At 47.7% G+C, this 25,178-nt stretch overlaps 1 protein-coding gene across 2 annotated transcripts in view; it reads left to right on the top strand.

The window, feature by feature from the left end:
* MMP17 (matrix metallopeptidase 17) overlaps window positions 1-25,178 on the top strand; it is a 250,682-nt gene that overhangs the window by 205,443 nt on the left and 20,061 nt on the right. For both annotated transcript variants that reach the window (XM_060249363.1, XM_060249365.1), the window contains exons 4-6: window positions 8,982-9,265; window positions 16,961-17,137; window positions 18,793-18,892. In XM_060249363.1, the coding sequence (XP_060105346.1) occupies window positions 8,982-9,265; window positions 16,961-17,137; window positions 18,793-18,892 (561 nt within the window). The remainder of the gene's footprint in view (window positions 1-8,981; window positions 9,266-16,960; window positions 17,138-18,792; window positions 18,893-25,178) is intronic.

The following is a 25,178-nucleotide window of genomic DNA, read 5'->3' as shown; positions in this document are numbered from 1 at the left end:
TCCCCCCACTTCAGGGTCATCAGAAAGTGGGGGAGGGAAATGTCTGCTGGGAACTCCATTATTCCCTATGGAGGCTGATTCATAAGAACATAAGAGAAGCCATGTTAGATCAGGCCAATGGCCCATCCAGTCCAACACTCTGTGTCACACAGTGGCAAAAAAAATTTTTATATATATATATACACACACACACACTGTGGCTAATAGCCACTGATGGACCTCTGCTCCATATTTTTATCTAAACCCCTCTTGAAGGTGGCTATGCTTGTGGCCGCCACCACCTCCTGTGGCAGTGAATTCCACATGTTAATCACTCTTTGGGTGAAGAAGTACTTCCTTTTATCCGTTTTAACCTGTCTGCTCAGCAATTTCATTGAATGCCCACGAGTTCTTGTATTGTGAGAAAGGGAGAAAAGTACTTTTCTCTAATTTCTGCATCCCATGCATTATCTTGTAAACCTCTATCATGTCACCCCGCAGTCGACGTTTCTCCAAGCTAAAGAATCCCAAGCGTTTCAACCTTTCTTCATAGGGAAAGTGTTCCAGCCCTTTAATCATTCTAGTTGCCCTTTTCTGGACTTTCTCCAATGCTATAATATCCTTTTTGAGGTGCGGCGACCAGAACTGCACACAGTACTCCAAATGAGACCGCACCATCGATTCCCATAGGAAATAATGGAGAATTGATCTGCTGGTATCTGGGGTTCGGGAGGAGGGGCTGTTTTTGAGGTAGAGGCACCACATTTTCAGCATAGCATCCAGAGCCTCTCCCCAAACTACCTCCCAAGTTTCAAAAAGATTGGACCAGGAGGTCCAGTTCTATGACCCCCAAAAGAAGATGCCCCTATCCTTCATTATTTCCTATGAAAGGAAGGCATTTAAAAGGTGTGCAGTCCCTTTAAATGTGATGGCCACAACTCCCTTTGGAGTTCAAGTATGCTTGTCACAACCTTGCCCCCAATGTCTCCTGGCTCCACCCCCAAAGCCCCCAGATATTTCTTGAATTGGACTTGGCAACCCTACTGTCTACCTACACATGAAACACACCAGTCACTAAGAGCTAAAAAAAAAAACAGGCCAAGGTCGGTGGTGCAAATAAGCATTATATTTTATAGTGTGCGTGTGAAGTGCCGTCCAGTGGCTTCTGACTTAACAGTGACTCTATTTTACTACTCAGCTAAATTCCCCCCAGGTTTCGTCAGCAGGCTTCTGCAGAGGAGTCTATTCGTCTTCTGAAAGGCTATCAGATTCCTCTGAAGAAGCCTGTTGGTGAAACGAGTAGGAATTTTTTAACTGCGTATTTAAAGATAATTTTTTACTTTCCTTGCACCATTGGCCTCGGCCTCTTTATGTGACAGATGAAGCCACACAGCCATGTTTCCTGCCTTCCCTCTGTTGCCTCATGGGTAAAAAATGGCTTCCCTCAGGGAGGGGAGGGAGGCCGTGATCACCAACGCCTCCAGAACTATGTGAAAAAGCAGTGGAAAGGGTAAACAGGGAGAAATCTTCTGCCACCTCCTACCGTCCCTTCTCCAGTTACCCTCTGAAAATCTGAATAAAGAACTTTCCTCAGAGTTCTGCTACAGACATCTGGTGACTTTCCTGAAAGAGTCCAAGGATGGCCTGTTGAGGGGCGGGGGAGAGAACGAAGGACCACGCATACCGAATGCGGAGACCACAGCCTCACCTGCGCTTAGAGATAAACAAGCTTTTATTGCCCTTCCGCAGCTCTGGTGGGAATTCATTAATTAATGCTCCGACTAATAGCTTTTCTCAATTGGACCCTGGAGTCTTGCGTAGGCACACTATTAACCAGCCTCCGAACTGTGGCGTCAAAAGATAACTGGATCAGGCGTTGCCGTGCAAACCAAATTAAAAGGAGCTGAATCTAGAAAGGGTCCCCAAGCTTCTATCGCTTTGAGCCTAGATCAGGAGAGTTGACCAATGTGTGTGGGGGGGGGGGGCGTTATTGCTTTTCTTGGCAGCCGGCAGCTGCTGTCTTGTTCCTGGGTTCCTGCCCCCCCAGATCCCCCCAGAGTTGAGCGTTGATGCTCGGCTCCCTCCTTCCACCATCAAATACTGCCGGTCCCTCTTTCCCTGCTAGCAAACAGCAGGCTCAGCATGAAGCTGTTCCTGATAGATAGCCAGCAAAGACAGAGAGAAAGAGAGGGAGAAAAACCTACATTTCCAGCAAGCAAAGTTACTTCTTTGGGCCAAATGACACATGATGAGCTTTATTTTGTTTTTTCTCCTGCCCTTGGAAGATAGTGAGAAAGGAACATAAGAACATAAGAGAAGCCATGTTAGATCAGGCCAATGGCCCATCCAGTCCAACATTCTGTGTCACACAGCGGCCAAATATATATATATATTTTTATCTAACCCCTTCTTGAAGGTGGCTATGCTTGTGGACGCCACCACCTCCTGTGGCAGTGAATTCCACATGTTAATCACCCTTTGGGTGAAGAAGTACTTCCTTTTATCCGTTTTAACCTGTCTGCTCAGCAATTTCATCGAATGCCCACGAGTTCTTGTATTGTGAGAAAGGGAGAAAAGTACTTCTTTCTCTACTTTCTCCATCCCATGCATTATCTTGTAAACTTCTATCATGTCACCCCTCAGTCGACGTTTCTCCAAGCTAAAGAGCCCTAAGCGTTTCAACCTTTCTTCATAGGGAAGGTGTTCCAGCCCTTTAATCATTTTAGTTGCCCTTTTCTGAACTTTCTCCAATGCTATAATATCCTTTTTGAGGTGCGGCGACCAGAACTGCACACAGTACTCCAAATGAGACCGCACCATCGATTTATACAGAGGCATTATGATACTGGCTGATTTGTTTTCAATTCCCTTCCTAATAATTCCCAGCATGGCGTTGGCCTTTTTTATTGCAAACGCACACTGTCTTGACATTTTCAGTGAATTATCTACCATGACCCCAAGATCTCTCTCTTGGTCTGTCTCTGCCAGTTCACACCCCATCAACTTGTATTTGTAGCTGGGATTCTTGGCCCCAATGTGCATTACTTTGCACTTGGCCACATTGAACCGCATCTGCCACGTTGACGCCCACTCACCCAGCCTCAACAGATCCCTTTGGAGTTCCTCACAATCCTCTCTGGTTCTCACCACCCTGAACAATTTAGTGTCATCCGCAAATTTGGCCACTTCACTGCTCACTCCCAACTCTAAATCATTTATGAACAAGTTAAAGAGGATGGGACCCAGTACCGAGCCCTGCGGCACCCCACTGCTTACCGTCCTCCACTGCGAAGACTGCCCATTTATACTCACTCTCTGCTTCCTATTACTCAGCCAGTTTTTGATCCACAAGAGGACCTGTCCTTTTACTCCATGACTCTCAAGCTTTCTAAGGAGCCTTTGATGAGGAACTTTATCAAAAACTTTCTGGAAGTCAAGGTAAACAACATCTATCGGGTCTCCTTTGTCCACATGTTTGTTCACCCCCTCAAAGAAATGTAACAGGTTAGTGAGGCAAGATCTTCCCTTGCAGAACCCATGCTGAGTCTTCCTCAATAACCCGTGTTCATCAATGTGCCTACTCATTCTGTCCTTGATAATGGTTTCTACCAACTTTCCCGGTATTGAAGTCAGACTGACTGGCCTGTAATTTCCCGGATCTCCTCTGGAACCCTTTTTAAAGATGGGGGTGACATTTGCTACCTTCCAGTCCTCAGGAACGGAGGCAGATTTCAATGAAAGATTACAGATTTTTGTTAGAAGATCCACAAGTTCAACTTTGAGTTCTTTCAGAACTCTCGGATGTATGCCATCCGGACCCGGTGACTTATTAGTTTTTAATTTGTCTATCAGTTGTAGGACCTCCTCTTTTGTCACCTCAATCTGACTCAGGTCTTTCAACACCCCTTCCAATATTAGTGGTTCTGGGGCGGGCAAACACTTCTCATCTTCCACGGTGAAGACGGAGGCAAAAAATGCGTTCAGCTTCTCAGCCATTTCCCCATCCTCCTTCAGTAATCCTTTTACCCCATGGTCATCCAAGGGCCCCACTGCTTCCCTGGCTGGTTTCCTACTGCTAATATATTTGAAGAAATTTTTATTGTTGGTCTTTATGTTTTTTGCAATATGCTCCTCATAGTCCCTTTTTGCCTGCCTGATCACAGTCTTGCATTAGATTTGCCACTGCCTGTGTTCCCTTTTATTAATCTCACTTGGACTGGTTTTCCACCGCTTAAAGGAGTCCTTCTTACCTTTTACAGCTTCCATTACTTTGTTTGTTAACCATGCTGGCCTCTTCTTATACCTGTTTGTGCCTTTCCTAACTTGTGGTATGTATTTTATCTGAGCTTCTAGGATTATAGTTTTAAATAGTCTCCAAGCTTCCCCAAGGGTTTTGACCGTATTTACCTTTCCTTTCAGTTTCCTCCTCACATGCCTCCTCATCTCAGAGAGGAAGGAAGAAATGGAGCTCTGGAAGCTTCCAGATTTAATCTGAGCATTAGCGTAGGGGAGAGGAGCATAGAGGACATGTTGGACGGGGCCTTAGAGGTCATCGAGTCCAGCCCTATCCACCGATCACTGCTGGAATACACAGCCATCTTGAGCAGATACTTCAAGACCTCCAGTGATTCATAGAGTTGTCAGCCTCCAGGTGGTATCTGGAAATCTCCTGGGATTGCAACCAGTTGTTCCCTCTAAGCTGAGTTAGTGTGACCTAGCTCACAGTTTTTTAGGCTCTGGCTCACACGTTTTTGGCTTAGAAGAAGACTGCATATTTATACCCCGCCCTTCTCTCTGAATCAGAGACTCAGAGCTGCTTACAATCTCCTATATCTTCTCCCCCCACGACAGGCACCCTGTGAGGTGGGTGGGGCTGAGAGAGCTCTCACAGAAGCTGCCTGTTCAAGAACAGCTCTGCGAGAGCTACGGCTGACCCAAGGCCATTCCAGCAGCTGCAAGTGGAGGAGTGGGGAATCAAACCCAGCTCTCCCAGATAAGAGTCCGCACCCTTAACCGCTACACCAAACTTAGCTCAGGGAAAATGGCCCCAGAGCAAACTGATTTAGGCAGTAGCTCACAGCTTGAATGCCAGTAGCTCATGAAGCAGAATTTTTGCTCACCAGACTCCACAGCTTAGAGGGAACATTGATTGCAACTGATCTCCGGGTGACAGAGATCAGTTCAGCTGGGGGTGGGGGGAACGACTGCTTTGGAAAGGGGGCTCAGTACCATTTCACCCTGCTAAGGTCCCTCCCCTCCCCAGATCCCACTCTACTTAAGCTCCGCCCCCAAAATATCAAAGTATTTTCCAACCCAGATCTGGCAACCTTATTGGTGAAGGAGAACCTTAGCTGTTGAACAGTAGTTACTCTTAGGCTGCCATTATTCTAATAACCTTGGGTTAGCTGCTACTCTAGAACTGATTCCCCACTAGCCTTATGCCGCTCTCACTCTCCTCTTCTCTGTGGGGCTTCTGTCGGATTTCACACAAGCTGCCCCGGGGCTGCAACTCGCTCTGCCTCTTTCGCACGGCAAACAAGAGCCTCTAAAAACCAGTTTCTGTTTGCCACGTGAAAGAGGCGGAGCAAGTTGCAGCCCTGGGGCAGACAGTGTGAAATCCGACGGAAGCCCCACAGAGAAGAGGCGTGTGAGAGTGGCGGAAGGCTAGTGGGAAATCAGTCTAATATTTAACAAAAATATTTACCCCCGATTTGTTGTTGTTTGTTGATATTACGATCAAGTCACAGCTGACTTATGGCGATCCTGTAGGTTTTTCAAGGCAAGAGACATTCAGAGGTGGTTTACTAATGCCTGCCTCTGCATCACAACCCTTGGAGGTCACCAGGGCTTTTTTTTTGTATCAGGAGCTCCTTTGCATATTAGGCCACACACCCCTGGTGTGGCCAGTCCTCCTGGAGCTTACAGTAGGCCCTGTATGAAGAGATATATTGGATTTAAGAAGATATTGGATTTATATCCCGCCCTCCACTCTGAAGGGTTTCAGAGCGGCTCACAATCTCCTTTACCTTCCTCCCCCACAACAGACACCCTGTGAGGTAGATGAAGATATTGGATTTATATCCCGCCCTCCACTCCGAAGAGTCTCAGAGCTGCTCACAATCTCCTTTCCCTTCCTCCCCCACAACAGACACCCTGTGAGGTAGAAGAAGATATTGGATTTATATCCCGCCCTCTACTCCGAAGAGTCTCAGAGCGGCTCACAATCTCCTTTACCTTCCTCCCCCACAACAGACACCCTGTGAGGTAGATGAAGATATTGGATTTATATCCCGCCCTCCACTCCGAAGAGTCTCAGAGCGGCTCACAATCTCCTTTCCCTTCCTCCCCCACAACAGACACCCTGTGAGGTAGATGAAGATATTGGATTTATATCCCGCCCTCCACTTCGAAGAGTCTCAGAGCGGCACACAGTCTCCTTTATCTTCCTCCCCCACAACAGACACCCTGTGAGGTGGGTGGGGCTGGAGAGGGCTCTCACAGCAGCTGCCCTTTCAAGGACAACCTCTGCCAGAGCTATGGCTGACCCAAGACCATGCTAGCAGGTGCAAGTGGAGGAATGGGAATCAAACCCGGTTCTCCCAGATAAGAGACCGCACACTTCACCACTACACCAAACTGGCTCTCCACACCAAACTGGCCCTGTAAGCTCTTGGAGGATTGGCTACATCGGGGTGTGTGGCCTAATATGCAAAAGAGCTCCTGCTACAAAAAAAGCCCTCGAGGTCACCCATCCTAAGAGTAATTCTTCACCCAAAGGGTGATTAACACATGGAATTCACTGCCACAGGAGGTGGTGGCAGCTACAAGCATAGCCAGCTTTAAGAGGGGATTGGATAAAAATATGGAGCAGAGGTCCATCAGTGGCTATTAGCCACAGTGTATATGTATGTGTGTGTGTGTGTGTACACACACACACATATATTGGCCACTGTGTGACACAGATACCGTTTTTGCACACAGCTTACCACGCGGTCACGTTCTTGTTCTCTCCACAGCATCCGTCGGATTTCCCACTATCTGCGCCAAAGTTACAGGAAGTGTCACGGCTTTTGTGTAGCAAACATAAACCGCTAAAACCCAGTTTACGTTTGCTACACAAAAGCCGAGGCACTTCCTGTAACTCCGGCGCAGATAGTGGGAAATCCGACAGGCGCTGTGGAGAGAACAGGAACGTGACCGCATGGTAAGCTGTGTGCGAAAACGGTAAGAGTGTTGGACTGGATGGGCCATTGGCCTGATCCAACATGGCTTCTCTTATGTTCTTATCCAAATACTAGCCAAGGCCAACCCTACTTAGCTTCTAAAATCTAATGGGATAAAGCTAGCAGCGGCTATCCAGGGCAGGGCTAAAATAGTAGTTTAATATTTAAATCCACTTCCGTGCAATTTGAACCCTTTGCTGATGGCCTATTTTCCTTAACCTTAATATATATTACATGTTTTTTCATATCCTTCCTTTGAAGACAGTGCATGAGTCTTCCCCCCCTTCTCTGTTGTATCTTCACAGCAACCCTGAGAGGTAGGGTGCCCCACAAGAGGGTGAATGACTGGCCCAGGGTCACCGAGGGGGATATTATTGACCTCCATGCCATGAAAAGCTTCAGCCGTCCATCTCAACACATTAGGAAAGGAAAGGAAAGGTCCCCTGTGCAAGCACCAGTCGTTTCCGACTCTGGGGTGACGTTGCTCTCACAGCGTTTTCACGGCAGACTTTTTACGAGGTGGTTTGCCATTGCCTTCCCCAGTCATCTACACTTTCCGCCCAGCAAGCTGGGGACTCCTTTTACCGACCTCGGAAGGATGGAAGGCTGAGTCAGCCTCGAGCCGGCTACCTGAAAACCCAGCTTCCACTGGGGATCGAACTCAGGTTGTGAGCAGAGCTTAGGACTGCAGTACTGCAGCGTTAACACTCTGCGCCACGGGGCAGATAAAATGTCTTGCCCCTAAGTTGGTGGCAACCATGTTCCTAGGGCAGAAGGCACGCAGATCAGCTCCTGACGATGCCTTATCCTGAACCCCTTGGTCTAACGATGTCAATCTTACCTTTTCTGATTAGCAGCAGCTCTCCAAGGTCAAAGGGAGGAAGATCTTGTTGATGAATGTGGGCACCAGTTTCCCCCACTTCTTAAGCAAATGGTCTATTACTCAGGCCATTTACCTCCTCTTAAAAAGTTGGCTTTCTGGTTTAGCAAAAACTATGATTTGTCTTTAGGGGAGGGAGGATACAGGAGAAAATAAACCAAGAGAGAAAGGAACAGAACAATATCTTTTAATCAAGAAAGTGACTGAGAAAATCCTCATTCTTTAGCGATATTATGTATAGACAGGGCTTTTTTTTTTTTAGCAGGAACGTACAGGAATGCAGTTCCGGCTGGCTTGGCATCAGGGGGTGTGGCCTAATATGCAAATGAGTTCCTGCTGAGCTTTATCTAAAAAACCCTGTGTGGAACTGGTGACATCAGGGGGTGTGGCCTAATGTGCAAATGAGTTCCTGCTGTTTGGTGTAGTGGTTAAGTGTGCGGACTCTTATCTGGGAGAACCGGGTTTGATTCCCCACTCCTCCACTTGCACCTGCTGGAATGGCCTTGGGTCAGCCATAGCTCTGGCAGAGGTTGTCCTAGAAAGGGCAGCTGCTGTGAGAGCCCTCTCAGCCCCATCCACCTCACAGGGTGTCTGTTGTGGGGGAGGAAGGTAAAAGAGATTGTGAGCCGCTCTGAGACTCTTCGGAGTGGAGGGCGGGATATAAATCCAATATCATCTTCTTCTTCCTTTTCTACAAAAGAAGCCCTATGTATAGATAATTGTTTCATGAACATGTTCATTATTATTTTTCAGTTTTCATATTGTTGTACTGCTGGTTTTCTCTTATACTTGCATTGTGCAATTATCATCCGCTGTCACAGTTGTTGTTTTCTCTAATGTGAAATAAATTTTCTTTAAAGGCAAAAAAAAAAATCATTGGTTTCCTTCTTCTATTCCAGAGTCCGCACCTTCCCCAAGGAATCTCACTTGGGCCACGACACCGTCCGTGCCCTCATGTACTACGCCCTGAAGGTGTGGAGTGACATCACGCCGCTGAATTTCCACGAAGTGGCAGGCAACAACGCCGACATACAAATAGACTTCTCCAAATCAGATCACAACGATGGATACCCCTTCGATGGCCCAGGCGGCACAGTGGCTCATGCTTTCTTCCCCGGGGACCACCACACCGCTGGAGACACTCATTTTGACGATGACGAATATTGGACTTTCCGATCAGCAGGTATGTCAGGGTAAGAGAGCGGCAGAGAAACTGGAGGGTGCCCTCTTTTCTATTGTGGGTCACATTGCAAATGAAACTGTAAAGCAGTTTCAGAATATTTTTTAAAAAAATAACAGCCAGTGCACAAAAATCGAAATCAACACTATAAATAATTTCTAAAACAATGGAAAGATGCCCGAAGTATCTTAGGAACATATGAAGCTGCCTTATACTGAATCAGACCCTTGGTCCATCAAAGTCAGTATTGTCTTCTCAGACTGGCAGCAGCTCTCCAGGGTCTCAAGCTGAGGTTTTTCGCGCCTACTTGCCTGGACCCTTTTTGGAGATGCCAGGGATTGAACCTGGGACCTTCTGCTTACCAAGCAGATGCTCTACCACTGAGCCACCGTCCCTCCCTCATCGGGGGGGGGGGGGCAGGAGGGACTGCCCTGCCAGGGAGGCTGCCGGCGCCAGGACCAGCCTCTTTGCAAGATCCCAACTCTTTTTTTTTTTTTTTTTTTGCTTCTCCCTCCTTCCTCCATCAAGGCGCCGCAGTGAAGCTCAGCCTGCTCTCCCCAGCAGCAGCAGCAGCTATCCTTTTGCCGAAACTGCAGTGGAGCCCACTTGGGCGCCTCTCCCACCTCCCCAACCTGGGACTGGAGATGCAGGAAACTGCAAGGGGAAGGGCAGGCGAGGGCAATGGGGAAATTGAGGCTGGGGGCAGCCCCTGCGCCCCGGAGGGCATGCATCTCTCCCCCCTTGTCTGAAAACCAGCCAGAGTTATCTCCAAGGCTTTTATTGCAGCAGGAACTCCTTTGCATATTAGGCCACACTCCTTTGATGTAGCCAATCCTCCTGGAGCTTACAGTAGGCCCTGTACGAAGAGCCTTGTAAGCTCTTGGAGGACTGGCTACATCAGCGGTGTCTTCCCTACTATACAAAGGGGGGGGGGAACCCTGGTATCTCCGTCAAATACTACCTGGGAGCTCAAAAGAGCTTTCCATTGTGTAAAAATATATATATATATATATTTGCCATCAAGTCACAGTAGACTTATGGTGACCTTATAAGGTTTTGAAGATAAGAGATGTTCAGAGGTGGTTTTGTCATTGCCTGCCTCCACAACACAACCCTGGTATTCCTTGGTGGTCTCTCATCCAAGTATTAACCAAGGTCAGCTCTGCTTAGTTTCTAAGACCTGGCAAGATTGGGCCAGCCCAGACTATCCAGGTCAGGTGTCTTTCTGTCCGCTTTCTAAAAGACAACATTAGAGTGTAGGAGCCATCGCGGATAACAATCGACAAGTCACTTCAGATGGAAAGAGGTGGTCCTTTCAAATATTTAAATCCCAAGCCGTGAAGAACCATAAAGGTCCTTGTGCTGATCTTCTAAACAAACTGACAAACCAGTGCACTAAAGGACAAAAATGGTCACATCTTGCAGTAGTTAATATACCGATGCCCATAAAAATCTGGCTTTGTAGTTCCCAGTGAAAGTTTCATCAAGAGGAAGATACATGGAGGAGAGATATATCAGTGGTTGCCAGCCATGGTGAACTTCCATGTTCAGGGGCAGTAAACCTCTGGATCCCAGTGCCAGAAGGCAAGAAGATGATGATACTGGATTTATATCTCGCCCTATACTCTGAATCTCAGAGTTTCAGATTGGTCACAATCTCCTTTATCTCCCCCCCCCCCCCCCCGACTACAACAGACACCCTGTGAGGTAGGTGGGGCTGAGAGAGCTCTTATAGCAGCTGCTCTTTCAAGGACAACTCTGCGAGAGCTATGGCTAACCCAAGGCCATTCCAGCAGCTGCAAGTGGAGGAGTGGGGAATCAAACCCGGTTCTCAAAGATAAGAGTCCCCACACTTAACCACTACACCAAAATGGCAACATCTGAGGAAGGCCTCAGCCTTTATGCCCTGTTGTGGGCCCTCCAGAACAACTGGGTGACCACAGACAGGATGCTGGATTAGATGGTCTGATCCAGAAGAGCTCTTTTGGAGAGTCCGTTTGGTGTCGTGGTTAAGTGTGCGGACTCTTAGCTGGGAGAACCAGGTTTGATTCCCCACTCCTCCACTTGCACCTGCTGGCATGGCCTTGGGTCAGCCATAGCTCTGGCAGAGGTTGTCTTTGAAAGGGCAGCTGCTGTGAGAGCCCTCTCCAGCCCCACCCACCTCACAGGGTGTCTGTTGTGGGGGAGGAAGGTAAAGAAGATTGTGAGCCACTCTGAGACTCTTCGGAGTGGAGGGTGGGATATAAATCCAATATCTTCATCTACCTCACAGGGTGTCTGTTGTGGGGGAGGAAGGTAAAGGAGATTGTGAGTCGCTCTGAGACTCTTCGGAGTGGAGGGCGGGATATAAATCCAATATCTTCTTCATCTTCTTATCATCTTCTTCTTTTTATGTTCTTAAGAGGCTAATGATGAATATCTTTTGCACTTGGACATTTTAACAGTCCATCCTGGAGAGGAATGTCTCAAGTAAGTGGTGCTCGATTCATAATTCAATCTAACATTATGAGCCAGAACAAAGTCACATTACTAAATCATAGAATTATGAATTTCATCAGCATCACCAGTCTTCTGAATGCCAGATGGACATGCGCATTGAACATTCCAGTTGGCAGCAGAACTTCTCAGGGAAACGGTGCTCGGCCCATAATACAACCCAATCATTATGATCCGGACAGATTTTAAGATCCAGAAAATTTTCATATGAATTCTGGGAAGTAAGAACTTTGACAGGATCCCTAGTTATGCGTTGCTGGGTCAATGGAGACGTGTAGCCCCTAGACATGACAGCGCCAGACGACAAGGGGAAAAGACAGCCACATAACCGAAATTGGGAGTTGTCTGCAGCCTTATCTTTTATTGATTCACTTCTCCCTGGCCTCTGCGAGTGGCATAAAAATATCTCCCAAGTTGTCAGTTTGGCACTGAGGTTTCGGGAAACGTGTATCTTATTCAGTGGTTTTCCAGAGCCAAGCAGTTCCAGGTGGTTAAACAAAAAAAAAAGACTCTCTTTATGGAAGGTGCAAAGGAACTGTCATAAACAAAAGGAGGACATTCAGAAAGCCAAGTATATCCTAAGAGAAATAAGAATGATTTGAATACCTAGGGATGGTGAAAAGCCGAGGCAGATCAGAAACTCTTCCCGCTTTCTACTTGAGCGGAGAAGGAAGAAAGGTTGTTTCTTCTTCCTGCGTGCTTTGCCAAACTCCCAGGTGGCTCCAGGTAATGTTGAAGCAACTTCCTCCCAATTTTTTATCCCCCTCTAATAAAAAAAGGAAACTAGACTTGTAGTTGTCAATTTCAATTTGAAATAGGGGGAAGAGGCAGAGTCTTGGGTGGCAGAGAGCACTGCACGCCGATCAGATCCACCTTCTCGTGAAGCTGTCTTTTGATGGTCCGTCTAGCTCAGAATGGCCCGCTGTGATTGGCTGGTGTTCTCTAAGGTCTCAGGCAGAGAAAGGTCTTTCTAACACCTTGTTGTGTCTGGCGTTCATCCCGGAAGGTACAGCACAGCACACCTGGGGGCGGTGCCTGGAAGGGACGAACGCAGCCCTCCTATGACGACCAGTGGCGGGAAGTTTAACTGGCCAGGATTGGACCTGACCAGGAAGGAGGTTGTTCTGGGAAATGTATATAACAGGACCCGGACCCACCATGTTGTCTTTGTGATGTACTCGCTAATAAAGCATGTGGCCATCTGAACGTCTTCGACCTCAGTGCATTACACACCTGCTGATGATGATACAGATTGAACCCAGGCAATATTTTTGCACATAGTATCTGCTTCACTGCTGAGGTCCCTTCTGTTTAAAGTACATAAGAACATAAGAGCAGCCATGTTGGATTAGGCCAATGGCCCATCCAGTCTAACACTCAGTTTTTGTCACACAGTGACACTAGAAGCTCTCCTACGGCCCCCCCAAGCACCAAGAATACAGAGCATCACTTGCCCCAGACAGAGCGTTCCATCTATACCCTGTTGCTAATAGCCACTGATGGACCTTTGCTCCAGATGTTTATCCAATCCCCCTCTTAAAGTCATCTATGCTTGTAGCTGCCGCCACCTCCCGTGGCAGTGAATTCCGTGTGTTAATCACCCTTTGGTTGAAGAGGTACTTCCTTTTATCCATTCTAACCCGACTGCTCAGCAATTTCATTGTGTTCATGAGTTCTTGTATTGTGAGAAAGGGAGAAAAGTACTTCTTTCTCTTCCTTCTCTAGCCCATGCATAATCTTAATCAGAGGTGGCCAGACTTGCTTAATAAATGTCAGATGTGGGAGGAAGGAAGGAAGGAAGGAAGGAAGGGAGGAAGGAAGGGAGGAAGGAAGGAAAGAAGGAAGGAAGGAAAGAAGGAAGAAAAGAAGGAAGGAAGGAAGGAAGGAAGGAAGGAAGGAAGGAAGGAAGGAAGGAAGGAAGGAAGGAAGGAAGGCAAATAGATGGGGAAGGGAGGGAGAGGTGGAAAGAAAGCAACTAACTTTAAATGCATCCTCCAAGTCACTGGCTGGCTTGGCTTGAAGATGTGATTTAAAGAGACAGATGCTTTCTCCAAGCTAGCCGATGGCACAGTGGGGGCTTCGAGAGCCACATGTGGCTCCTGAGCTGCAGTTTGGCCACCCCTGCCATACAAGATGGTTTCGGAGTGCAGGAAGCCAGCAGAGCGACATCCTTGGAAAGCACAGCTGGGATCTTGTTGGTAGTACGCTAAGAGTTTTGAAAATGGAAAGTCAGTGTAGGATTTAAAAATTAATAGATGAATTAATGTGATGTTCACAAGGGGCGACTTTGGGAGCCACTTCGAGTTATGTATTTATGTAGTATAATGTTATACCAGCCAGATCTTGGAAGCTAAGCAGAATCAGCCCTGCTTAGTACTTGGACGGGAGACCTCCAGGAAAGCTCAGGGTCGCTGTATAAGAGGGAAGCAATGGCAAAGTACCTCTCAAAGTATCCGCCAGTTTGGTGTAGTAGTTAAGTGTGTGGACTCCTATCTGGGAGAACCAGGTTTGATTCCCCACTCCTCCACTTGCATCTGCTGGAATGGCCTTGGGTCAGCCATAGCTCTGGCAGAGGTCCTTGAAAGGGCAGACTCTTATCTGGGAGAACCGGGTTTGATTCCCCACTCCTCCACTTGCATCTGCTGGAATGGCCTTGGGTCAGCCATAGCTCTGGCAGAGGTCCTTGAAAGGGCAGACTCTTATCTGGGAGAACCGGGTTTGATTCCCCACTCCTCCACTTGTAGCTGTTGGAATGGCCTTGGGTCAGCCATAGCTCTCTTATCTGGGAGAACCGGGTTTGATTCCCCACTCCTCCACTTGCAGCTGTTGGAATGGCCTTTGGTCAGCCAGAGCTCTCGCAGGAGTTGTCTTTGAATGGGCAGCTGCTGTGAGAGCCCTCTCAGCCCCACCCACCTCACAGGGTGTCTGTTGTGGGGGGAGAAGATACAGGAGATTGTAAGCCACTCTGAGTCTTTGATTCAGAGAGAAGGGCAGGGTATAAATCTGCAATTCTTCTTCTTCTTCTTCTTCTTCTATGTCGCTTGCCTTGAAAACCCCACTGAGTTGCCATAAGTTGGCTGAGACTTGATGGCTATTCCTACTACGGTGATGTTGCACAATTAGGATGTGACAGCCAGCTTGGTGTAGTGGTTAAAAGCAGCCGACTCTAATCTGGGAGAACCAGGTTTGATTCCCCACTGCTACACATGCACCTGATGGAGTGACCATGGATCAGTCACAAGCTCTCTCAGAACTGTTCTCTCAGAATATCCAAGCAATTTTTATTAGACAAATTATAAAAGCGTAAATGTAGTCCCCTGTGCAAGCACCAGTTGTTTTCGATTCTGGGATGACATCGCATCACATTTTCACGGCAGACTTTTTTATGGGGTGGTTTGCCATTGCCTTCCCCAGTCATCTACACTTTCCCCCCAGCAAGCTGGGTACTCATTTTACCAACCTCAGAAGGATGGAAGGCTGAGTCAACCTTAAGCCGGCTATCTGAACCCAGCTTCCACTGGGATCGAACTCAGGTCGTGAGCAGAGCTTAGGACTGCAGTACTGCAGCTTTACCACTAATTATGGATGTCCTTAAATGCCTGCCTTATTTTACAATCTGCTCTGAAGTTGGAGAAACCTAATTGGGACTAAAACCTGGATTTTAACGTCACACTATTGGCTCAAGCTCTATTTTAGAACTGAACCAGGCTCTCTCTTATCTCTTCTGTAGAAAGAACTGCACAATGCCTCCTGGAATTCCAAGATTATATCTAAATTTAGCCAATTTGGTATCTCTCTTGATGATTTAACGTTATCAGAGGAATCTTATATTTTTAAACTAAATCAAACAACGATTACTTGATATTGAACAACAAAAGCTATTCCCCACTCAACCCCAAAGCTGTTCTCCTGCTACGCGTGGTCTCACTAATCACTTTGGGGAAATGGCCCAATATTTTTACAGTCTTGATATCTCACTCCAACGCAGTCTTTCTTTTGGCAAGGGTTAATGTATTCCCCTCTAAAATGCTCTGTGGCAGTTACTATCAGATCCCGAGACAAGAATGGCTACGTCCTTGTAGTCTTAACTGTCTGGACACAATAGAGCACATAATTGCGGAATGCCCTCTGTATGAGTTACCCCGCAAAAAACTGCTCTTAACTTGGCTCTGTCCCAAAAGGTATCTGATTACGAAGTCAAAATGTCAATTTCTTTTAAATGATCTGGTCCCTGAGATCACTAATGCTGTTGCTAAATTCCTTATAGAAGTTCTTAAAGTTAAATTTTTTTAGATAGCAATGTCCTTTACTGTACTTAAGAGCCCTGTGGCGCAGAGTGGTAAAACTGCAGTACCGCAGTCCTAAGCTCTGCTCACGACCTGAGTTCGATCCTGGCAGAAGCCGGGTTCAGGTAGCCGATCGAGGTTGACTCGGACATCCTTCTGAGGTTGGTAAAATGAGTCCCCAGCTTGCTGGGGGGAAAGTGTAGATGACTGGGGAAGGCAATGGCAAACCACCCCGTAAAAAGTCTGTCATTAAAACGTTGTGAAAGCAATGTCACCCCAGAGTCGGATACGAATGGTACTTGCACAGGGGACTACCTTTACCTTTTTTTTACTTACTGTACTTATCTGTATGGAACCTTAGATCCGATCCCTTTGGCTCAATGTTTTATATGCTGCTGATTCTCTTAGGAATTTTTATATTTTCAGATTTCCAACAGTACTGCTTTTAAATGTACTTAATTGTCCCTAAACCTTTTTGCTATGTTATAAGGCTTTATTTGCTTCTAACTGTAGATATGCCAATAAAGGTCTTTGAAATGAATTGGAGAAAAAAGAACTGTTCGCTCAAGAGGAGTTCTCTGAGAGCTCTCCCAGCCCCGCCTACCTCACTGGTTTTCTGTTGTGGGGAGAGGAAGGGAAAGGAGATTTGAAGCTGCTCTGAGGCTCCAAGCGAAGCATGGGGTATAAATCCAATCTCCTCTCCTTTTACCAGCTAACCGAATGAGTCACGATCCCAGACGTTACCCTCGTTCAGTGAACAAACTTACTCCATGGCTTTAGATAAACCTCCCCATCCTTGGCAATATTGGGATGAAAAATTCCGGCCTACTATATAGAGCCAATATAGGAGTTATATAACATGGTGAGTTACTTTAAACATGGAAAACTTCTCAGTGCTGTTTCACATTATTTCCAGATACCAACGGAATGGACCTGTTTGCTGTGGCAGTCCATGAATTCGGCCATGCCATTGGCTTGAGCCACATCTCTGCCATAGAGTCTATAATGAGGCCCTATTACCAGGGACCTGTGGGGGATCCCTTGAAGTACGATCTGCCTTACGAAGACAAAGTCCGGATCTGGCAGCTGTATGGTGAGTTGAACGCGCTGGGTTCTGCCTGAGTTGGGGTTGGGGGGAGAATTGGTTGGGAATCCTATCGCTCTTGTCTAATTCTCTAACATGGGGGCGAGCTGGGTTTATTCAGATGCAGGTTCTGGGAAGGGCCTGTCAAGTATCAATATTTCGAATAATCAAGCTTTTGTTTTAAATGGTTTTATTGTATATTACATTCGTATGTTGTGAGCCGCCCTGAGCCTGCCCTGGCGGGGAGGGCGGGATACAAATAAAAAGTATTATTATTATTATTATTATTATTATTATTATTATTATTATTATTATTATTATTATTATTATTATTATAAATCAAAGACTTGATATATATTAAGGTATTTATGAATTAAATGATTACTGTACAGCTTGTCGTGGCCAGGAGCTATTGCTTTTTGCCAGAGGATCGGCAGCCGTTAGACAGTCAGTCTGTATCATGTTTAAAAGAGAGATCCTGTTGGCTTCCTGTACTAATGAGGCACCGAGTTAACTAGCTGGTAGTCTCTGGACAAGGATAACCCCCAGGGCTTTTTTTTGTAGCAGGAACTCCTTTGCATATTAGGCCACTCCTCCCTGATGTAGCCCATCCTCCAAGAGCTTACAGTAGGCCCTGTAAGAAGAGCCCTGTAAACTCTTGGAGGATTGGCTACATCAGGGGGGTGTAGCTTAATATGCAAAGGAGTTCCTGCTACAAAAAAAGCCCTGGGACTTTCAAACCACCTACTGCCTGGTCCTTTTAACTGGAGAAACTGAGACCTTCTACATGCCAAACAGAGGCTCTTCCACTCAGCCACAGCTTCTTATCATCGGTCTCTCAGAAATTCAGGGCTACAATGAGGCATATAATGTTCCTACTTAGATAAGCTTAACACTGTGGCAGCATTTTACAGCTGAACCCTGTAACAGGATCATTGAGGTGAAGGAAAACTCTCGAAGAACGTGCCTTGTGGTCATCTTGGATACGCAAGCCGTTGTCTCCATGGGTATCTTGGACAATTGCAGCCTTCTCTTCTCTGGCTTGCTGTCACTTCACATCTTCAGCAGGAGTCTCTCACCAGGGCTTTTTTTGTAGTGTAAGCCCCAGGAGGATTGGCTACATCAGGGGTGTGTGGCCTAATATGCAAAGGAGTTCCTGCTACAAAAAAGCCCTGAGGCTACAGCCCCCTGATGGAGCCAATCCTCCGAGAGCTTACAGTAGGCCCTGTAAGAAGAACCCTGCAAGCTCTTGGAGGACTGGCTACATCAGGGGTGTGTGGCTTAATACGCAAAGGAGTTCCTGCTACAAAAAAGCCCTGAGGCTACAGCCCCCTGATGGAGCCAATCCTCTGAGAGCTTACAGTAGGCCCTGTAAGAAGAACCCTGCAAGCTCTTGGAGGACTGGCTACATCAGGGGTGGGTGGCCTAATATGCAAAGGAGTTCCTGCTAAAAAAAAAAAAAAAAGCCCTGATAGCCCCCATTCTGTTATCATTCCTTGTTTCTTCCCACCTGGGGCACCTGCCCATGTCTCGTTCTAACCCAGCCAAACTGTTCAGGAGGGGATATGACAGTTGAGGAGATTCTCTGTTTCTCGAGTGAAGTGGATGGGTAGGGTGAAGAAGCTACCCGTCATGCTTGAATTGATCCTTGTCTTTGTGCCCAGGGGTCAGGGAGTCTGTGTCTCCGACAGCCAAGCCTGAAGCCACGAAAGAGGATGACCACCCCTTCCTGCCTGATTTGCCTGAGAACCATTCCTCCACCCTGTAAGTGAGATCCAGACATACCTAATCGATACCCATTGTATGGTGGAAGTTGGGACAGAAATCATAGAAAACACCACACTGGAATGATTGGATCAAAGGCTTTGAGGCTGAAGTACAGAATTTAAATTTCAGTGTGAGCATTGCGGAATCTACAGTTTGAATGCTGGGCAAATCCTCATTTATTTATTTTTCTTTTAGTGAAAGAGGTGTGCGCATGTCTGTGTGATTTCGGCAGCCGAAACGAAAAAGCCAGATGGCTGCTGTGTTTCGAATAGGCAGGATTTTTTTAATTTGATGGAACTGAAGCCTTTCTGATTGGGGGGAAACATCCATGGGCCAAAACGGCTTGCTCAAAATGTCAATAGCAAAAGAGTGAGCAGTGCAAATGGGACTGACCAGATTTAAATCTGATGCACTAGTCATCAATCAGTGCATGAGGAGATAGATTTTATTGTTTAATCTTCCCTGTGATTTTTTTGCATCCCTTGGGTGTTAATATCCCCACAGGAACAAGACGGAGAACTTAAGGTTAAAAGAAAGTTGCTTGGGCATGCTGAAAGTTCTTGCCCAAGCAAGGATTTGAGTCCAGTTCAGTCCAGCAACCAGAACCATGTTAGCCCAGTTTCAGTGGCCAGTCTTATTGATCTGCAGTAGAATAGTTAGAATTCAGTCCACTGGTAGCTTAAGACAGGGGTCCCCAACCTCTGGGCCGTGGACCAGTACCGGTCCGTGACCTATTAGCAACCGGGCCGTGAGCTGTATAATTATTTCATTATATGTTACGATGTCGTAATAATAAGATGACAACATTGGATTTATATCCTGCCCTCCACTCAGAATTTCGGAGTCTCAGAGCAGCTCACAATCTCCTTTACCTTCCTCCCCTACAACAGACACCCTGTGAGGTAAGTGGAGCTGAGAGAGCTCTCCCCAGAAGCTGCCCTTTCAAGGACAACTGTAAGAGCTCTGGTTGACCCAAGGCCCTTCCAGCAGCTGCAAGTGGAGGAGCAGGGAATCAAACCCAGTTCTCCTAGATAAGAGTTCGCACACTTCACCACCACACCAAACTCTTTAGAAATAAAGTGCACGATTGTATCATCCCAAAACCATCCCTCCCCCCCGCACCGGTCCGTGGAAAAATTGTCTTCCACAAAACCGGCCCCTGGTGCCAAAAAGGTTGGGGACCGCTGCCTTAAGAGACCAAGAAGAGGTTCAGGAGATGAGCTTTGAAACAAAAGGAGCTTTGACTCTCAAAAATTTATACCCTGAGACTTTTGTTCATCTCTAAGCGTCTACTAAACTCAAACTTCCTAGCCCAGAATTTAAGAGAGAATTAGATTCATGGGGGACAGTCTGTCAGCGGCTGTTAGCTGTGACAGCTAAAGGAAACCTCAGTGTATAGAAGCAGAGTAGCTCTAATCAGGGCCAGCACTAGGGGTTCTGCCACTCGAGGCAGACCCCTATGCCATGCCCCCAGGCCCGTAGCCCACCCCCCCTTGGACCTTTATGGCCCCTCCTTTCCCCAGCCCCCGCTCTCTCCGCCGCCACGTTTCTGGCAGCCCCGATCTCCGCACCGCTCTGGCAGCCCCCACCCCACTCTGCAGGCACCTCTCCCTCCCTCCCAACTCACCAACCAGGCGGAGGGAGGCGGGGCCGCCAGAGCCGCACGAAGATCTGGGCCGCCAGAAAAGTGGCGGTGGAGAGAGCGGGGGCTGGGGAAAGGAGGGGCCATAAAGGTCCAGGGGGGGGCGGGCTGTGCCCCTTGGCCCCTGATGGCTACGGGCCTGGGGGCATGGCATAGGGGTCTGCCTTGAGTGGCAGAACCCCTAGCGCTGGCCCTGTATGGAGCTCCTTGGAAGCCTCCGAAGAGCATAGTGCACTGTGCAGCGCTCCTCCTTCAAGGCAGGCCCAGTGGAGTGCTGTGCAGGGTCAAGGGGGCCCCTGATGGCACCCCCAGTCGGGGTAGTGCCGCTACCTGCTCCATGGACTCCCACACGCCGGCCCTGCCTCTGATTGACAGTTTGGAACAGGAAGGAAATAGCAAGGATCGGGTGACGCCTTTGTGCCTTCTTTGGGGACTTCCTGAAGGAACCTAGATGGACCTTTGGTCTGATCCGGTGGGGCTCTTCTGGTGGTCAACTTACGTATTCAGCAGAGCCCTTGCATTCCCTGGGCACCATGGCTTTTTTTTGGTAGCAGGAGCTCCTTTGTGTATTAGGCCACCCACCCCTGATGTAGCCAGTCCTCCTGGAGCTTACAGTAGGCCCTGTAAGCTCCAGGAGGATTGGCTACATAAGAGGGGTGTGGCCCAATATGCAAAGAAGTTCCTGCTACAAAAAAAAGCCCTGCTGGGCTGTGATCGGGAAGGAAGTGGGAAGTATGCTTTGCTGCCAGTCCGTTTCCTCTGGGTTCCTAGGGACTCCTTCCAGTGGCAAGGTCTGCTCTTGCAATAACAAAGAAGCCAAATTGCTCTCTAGCAGGTTTGCCGGAAGATTTGTCCTTGAAGGGACATCAAACAAGTTTGAGCGTCCTCTCTTTGCCCTGAAGTCCCCTTGCTTCGTGGCTGCAGCGGGGGGAGTTCTCCTTTGCTGTCACCCTCAGGCAAACTTGGCCTCCATGAATTTTTCATCGCTCCTGTTCCTTCCTCTCAGGCAATTGCACGATCTCTCACTCTCCGTTTTCTACAGCTTCTCTGGAGGCTGGCAGTTTTCTCCAGCATCTTGAAGGGCAAACGTTTACACCTAGTTCAAAAGGCGGAAATCCACATGGGGGCTGGAGTCCCGTCCCCAGAATTCCTGATGTTTCTTCTATCCAAAAGGGGCAGCGGCGGAGGAGGGAATACTACAGATTCTGGTCACCGGGCTGAGGAAAGGGGTGCGCTCTCTTGTCCTGCATTATCGTCCAGTTGAAAATGGCTGTGGCGGGGTGCACTGGTTTAAGAGAATTAGGCTAGTGTCTGGGGGACCCGGGTTCGAGTCCTCACTCGTGCCGTGGAAGCTCACTGGGTGGCCTCGGGCCAGTCACACTCTCTCAGCCTAACCTACTCCGCAGGGTGGTTGTGAAGATAAAATGGAAAGGAGGAGGTTGGAAACTTCTTTGGGGTCTCCACTGGGGAGGAAGGTGGGGTGTAAATGAATTAAATAAATTGTGGAGGGAAAGGTGGAATCATAGAGGTTGAAGGGACCTCCAGGGTCATCTAGGGCAACCACCCCTGCGAAATGCAGGGAATTCACACATACTTCCCCCCCCCCCCACAACACCCCCAATGACCTCTGCCGCAAGCCTAGAAGATGGCAAAAATAAATTGTGCAATCTGGATTCTTGTCTCTCTCTCCAAACCATAAACATGTTTAAGGAAGGGTTGAAGAAGAAGTAGACTGTAGATTTATACCCCGCCCTTCTCTCTGCATCGTAGTCTCCAGGGCTTTTTTGTTGTTGTTGCAGAAACTCCTTTGCATATTAAGCCACACGCCCCTGATGCAGCCAAGACACTGTAATGCTTTTTGTTGGAAGTCAACGCATCCAGCAAATTGTAAAGTCCATAAAGACATAAGAGAAGCCATTATGGATCAGGCCAATGGCCCATCCAGTCCAACACTCTGTGTCACACAGTGGCCAATATATGTGTGTGTACACACACACACAGATACACACACACACACACACACATATATATATATATGTGGCTAATAGCCACTGATGGACCTCTGCTCCATATGTTGATCCAATCTCCTCTTGAAGCTGGCTATGCTTGTAGCCGCCACCACCTCCTGTGGTGGTGAATTCCACATGTTAATAATAATAATAATAATAATATTTTATTTTTATATCCCGCCCTCCCCGCCAGGCGGGCTCAGGGCGGCTAACAGACATGGGAGTCCCATGATTCACATAAAACAACATGAACAATTTAAATATATCAATTACAAATAAGTTATTTAAAATAGGTAAAATATATAAAATAGGTGCTAAAATGCTGTAATCATAATGTACACAAGATGGCTAGATGTCCGCTCATTGGGTTAATCAGGTTCTATCTCGAAAGCTAGCTGGAAAAGAAATGTTTTGCAAGCCCTGCGGAATTGGTTCAGGTCCCGCAGGGCTCGCACCATCTCTGGAAGATCGTTCCACCAACGAGGGGCTATCACCGAGAAGGCCTGCTCCCTAGTAGCCTTCAACCTAACTTCTCTTGGCCCAGGGATTATTAGTAAGTTCTGAGAACTAGACCTCAGTGCTCTCTGGGGCACATATGGGGAGAGGCGGTCCTTTAGGTAGGCAGGTCCTCGGCCATATAGGGCTTTAAAGGTGATAACCAGCACCTTATAGCGAACACGGTATACAACCGGCAGCCAATGCAGATTCCGCAGCCCAGGCCGCGCAGGCTCCCACCGTGGTAGTCCCTCCAGCAGCCTGGCCGCCGCGTTCTGGACTACCTGAAGTCTCCGTGTTCGGTACAAGGGCAGCCCCATGTAGAGGGCATTGCAGTAGTCTAACCTCGAAGTGACCGTTGCGTGGATCACAGTTGCTAGGTCGGTGCGCTCCAAGAAGGGAGCCAACTGCCTCGCCCTCTTAAGATGAAAGAAGGCGGATCTAGCAGTGGCGGCCACCTGGGCCTCCATTGATAAGGAGGACTCCAGTAGCACTCCCAGGCTCTTGACTTTGCGCACTGGTACCAGTGGCGCACCGTCAAAGGCCGGTAAAGTAATCTCCCCTCCTGGTCCGCCGCGGCCCACGCAAAGGACCTCAGTCTTCGCCGGATTCAACTTCAGCCCGCTCAGCCTGAGCCAGTCAGCCACGGCTTGTAATGCCCGGTCCAAATTTATAGGGACATCACCAGCCTGGTCGCCCATCAGTAGATAGATAATCACCCTTTGGGTGAAGAAGTACTTCCTTTTATCCGTTTTAACCTGACTGTTCAGCAATTTCATTGATTGCCCACAAGTTCTTGTATTGTGAGAAAGGGAGAAAAGTACTTCTTTCTCGACTTTCTTCATCCCATGCATAATCTTGTAAACCTCTATCATGTCACCCCGCAGTCGACGTTTCTCCAAGCTAAAGAGCCCCAAACGTTTTAACCTTTCTTCATAGGGAAAGTGTTCCAAACCTTTAATCATTCTAGTTGCCCTTTTCTGCACTTTTTCTAATGCTATAATATCCTTTTTGAGGTGCGGTGACCAGAATTGTACACAGTATTCCAAATTAGACCGCACCATCGATTTATACAGGGGCATTATGATACTGGCTGATTTGTTTTCAATTCCCTTCCTAATAATTCCCAGCATGGCATTGGCCTTTTTTATTGCAATCGCACACTGTCTTGACATTTTCAGTGAGTTATCTACCACAACCCCAAGATCTCTCTCTTGGTCAGTCTCTGCCAGTCCAAGACTTTATGTGTTGTCCAGTGCTGGACAACACATCCAGTTACCATGTTAGATTACACGGAGAAGCTATTGGAAGCCATAAACATAAAAACAATTTCAACAGGAAGGAAGGAAGTTTAAAAATGAATAGGGCATGGCTTCCAGTCCTGAAAAACACAAAATGCCCTACAGCTTATAACAGCACTACAGATAGGATTAGAAATTCTATAGCCATTCCATATACAAAAGAACCCCCTCAGGTAAGCTCCTCCATTAGCATGTCACACCTGGGAAGCTCCCACAAGATAATGACTCGGCCCTAGCCCACCTGCCTGAGGCGATATAAATTACCTGCCTACCAACTTCTTCTCAATTTGACTCAGAGAGAACTCCAGTTTTCTGGGTTACCCCTCTGAGGGAGCCAGTCACAGTTGCTGGCAAAACGTCGGGTCTCACAATGCCAAGACCATGGCCACACAGCCCGGAAAATCTACAGCAACCAATGCTACAGGACTCTTTACTAGTCTTAACCAGCCTGTTCCCTATACCTGTATCCAGGGAACCAAGCTGCAGGAAATGGTGGAGGCTACAGGCACAGACAGCTTCAAGAGGGGAGTGGAGAAACATACAGAGCAGAGTTCCATCAGTGGCTATTACCTTCAAAGCCCTATATGGCCGAGGACCTGCCTACCTTAGGGAATGTCTCTCCCCACATGTTCCCCAGAGAGTACTTAGATCGGGATCTCAAAATCTGGTAGTAATCCCCGGGCTGAAGGAGGCCCGATTGAAATCAACTAGAGACAAGGCCTTCTCAATCATAGCCCCCTGCTGGTGGAACCAACTACCAGATGAGGTGAGGGCCTTGCGGAACCTGGTGCAGTTCCGCAAGGCCTGCAAGACTGTCGTCTTCCGGCTGGCATACA

The sequence above is a fragment of the Heteronotia binoei genome, chromosome 11 (genome assembly GCF_032191835.1).
Source record: "Heteronotia binoei isolate CCM8104 ecotype False Entrance Well chromosome 11, APGP_CSIRO_Hbin_v1, whole genome shotgun sequence".
NCBI lineage: Eukaryota > Metazoa > Chordata > Lepidosauria > Squamata > Gekkonidae > Heteronotia > Heteronotia binoei.
Note: the sequence above shows the minus strand (reverse complement) of the source record. Positions and strands in the feature narration are given on the sequence as shown.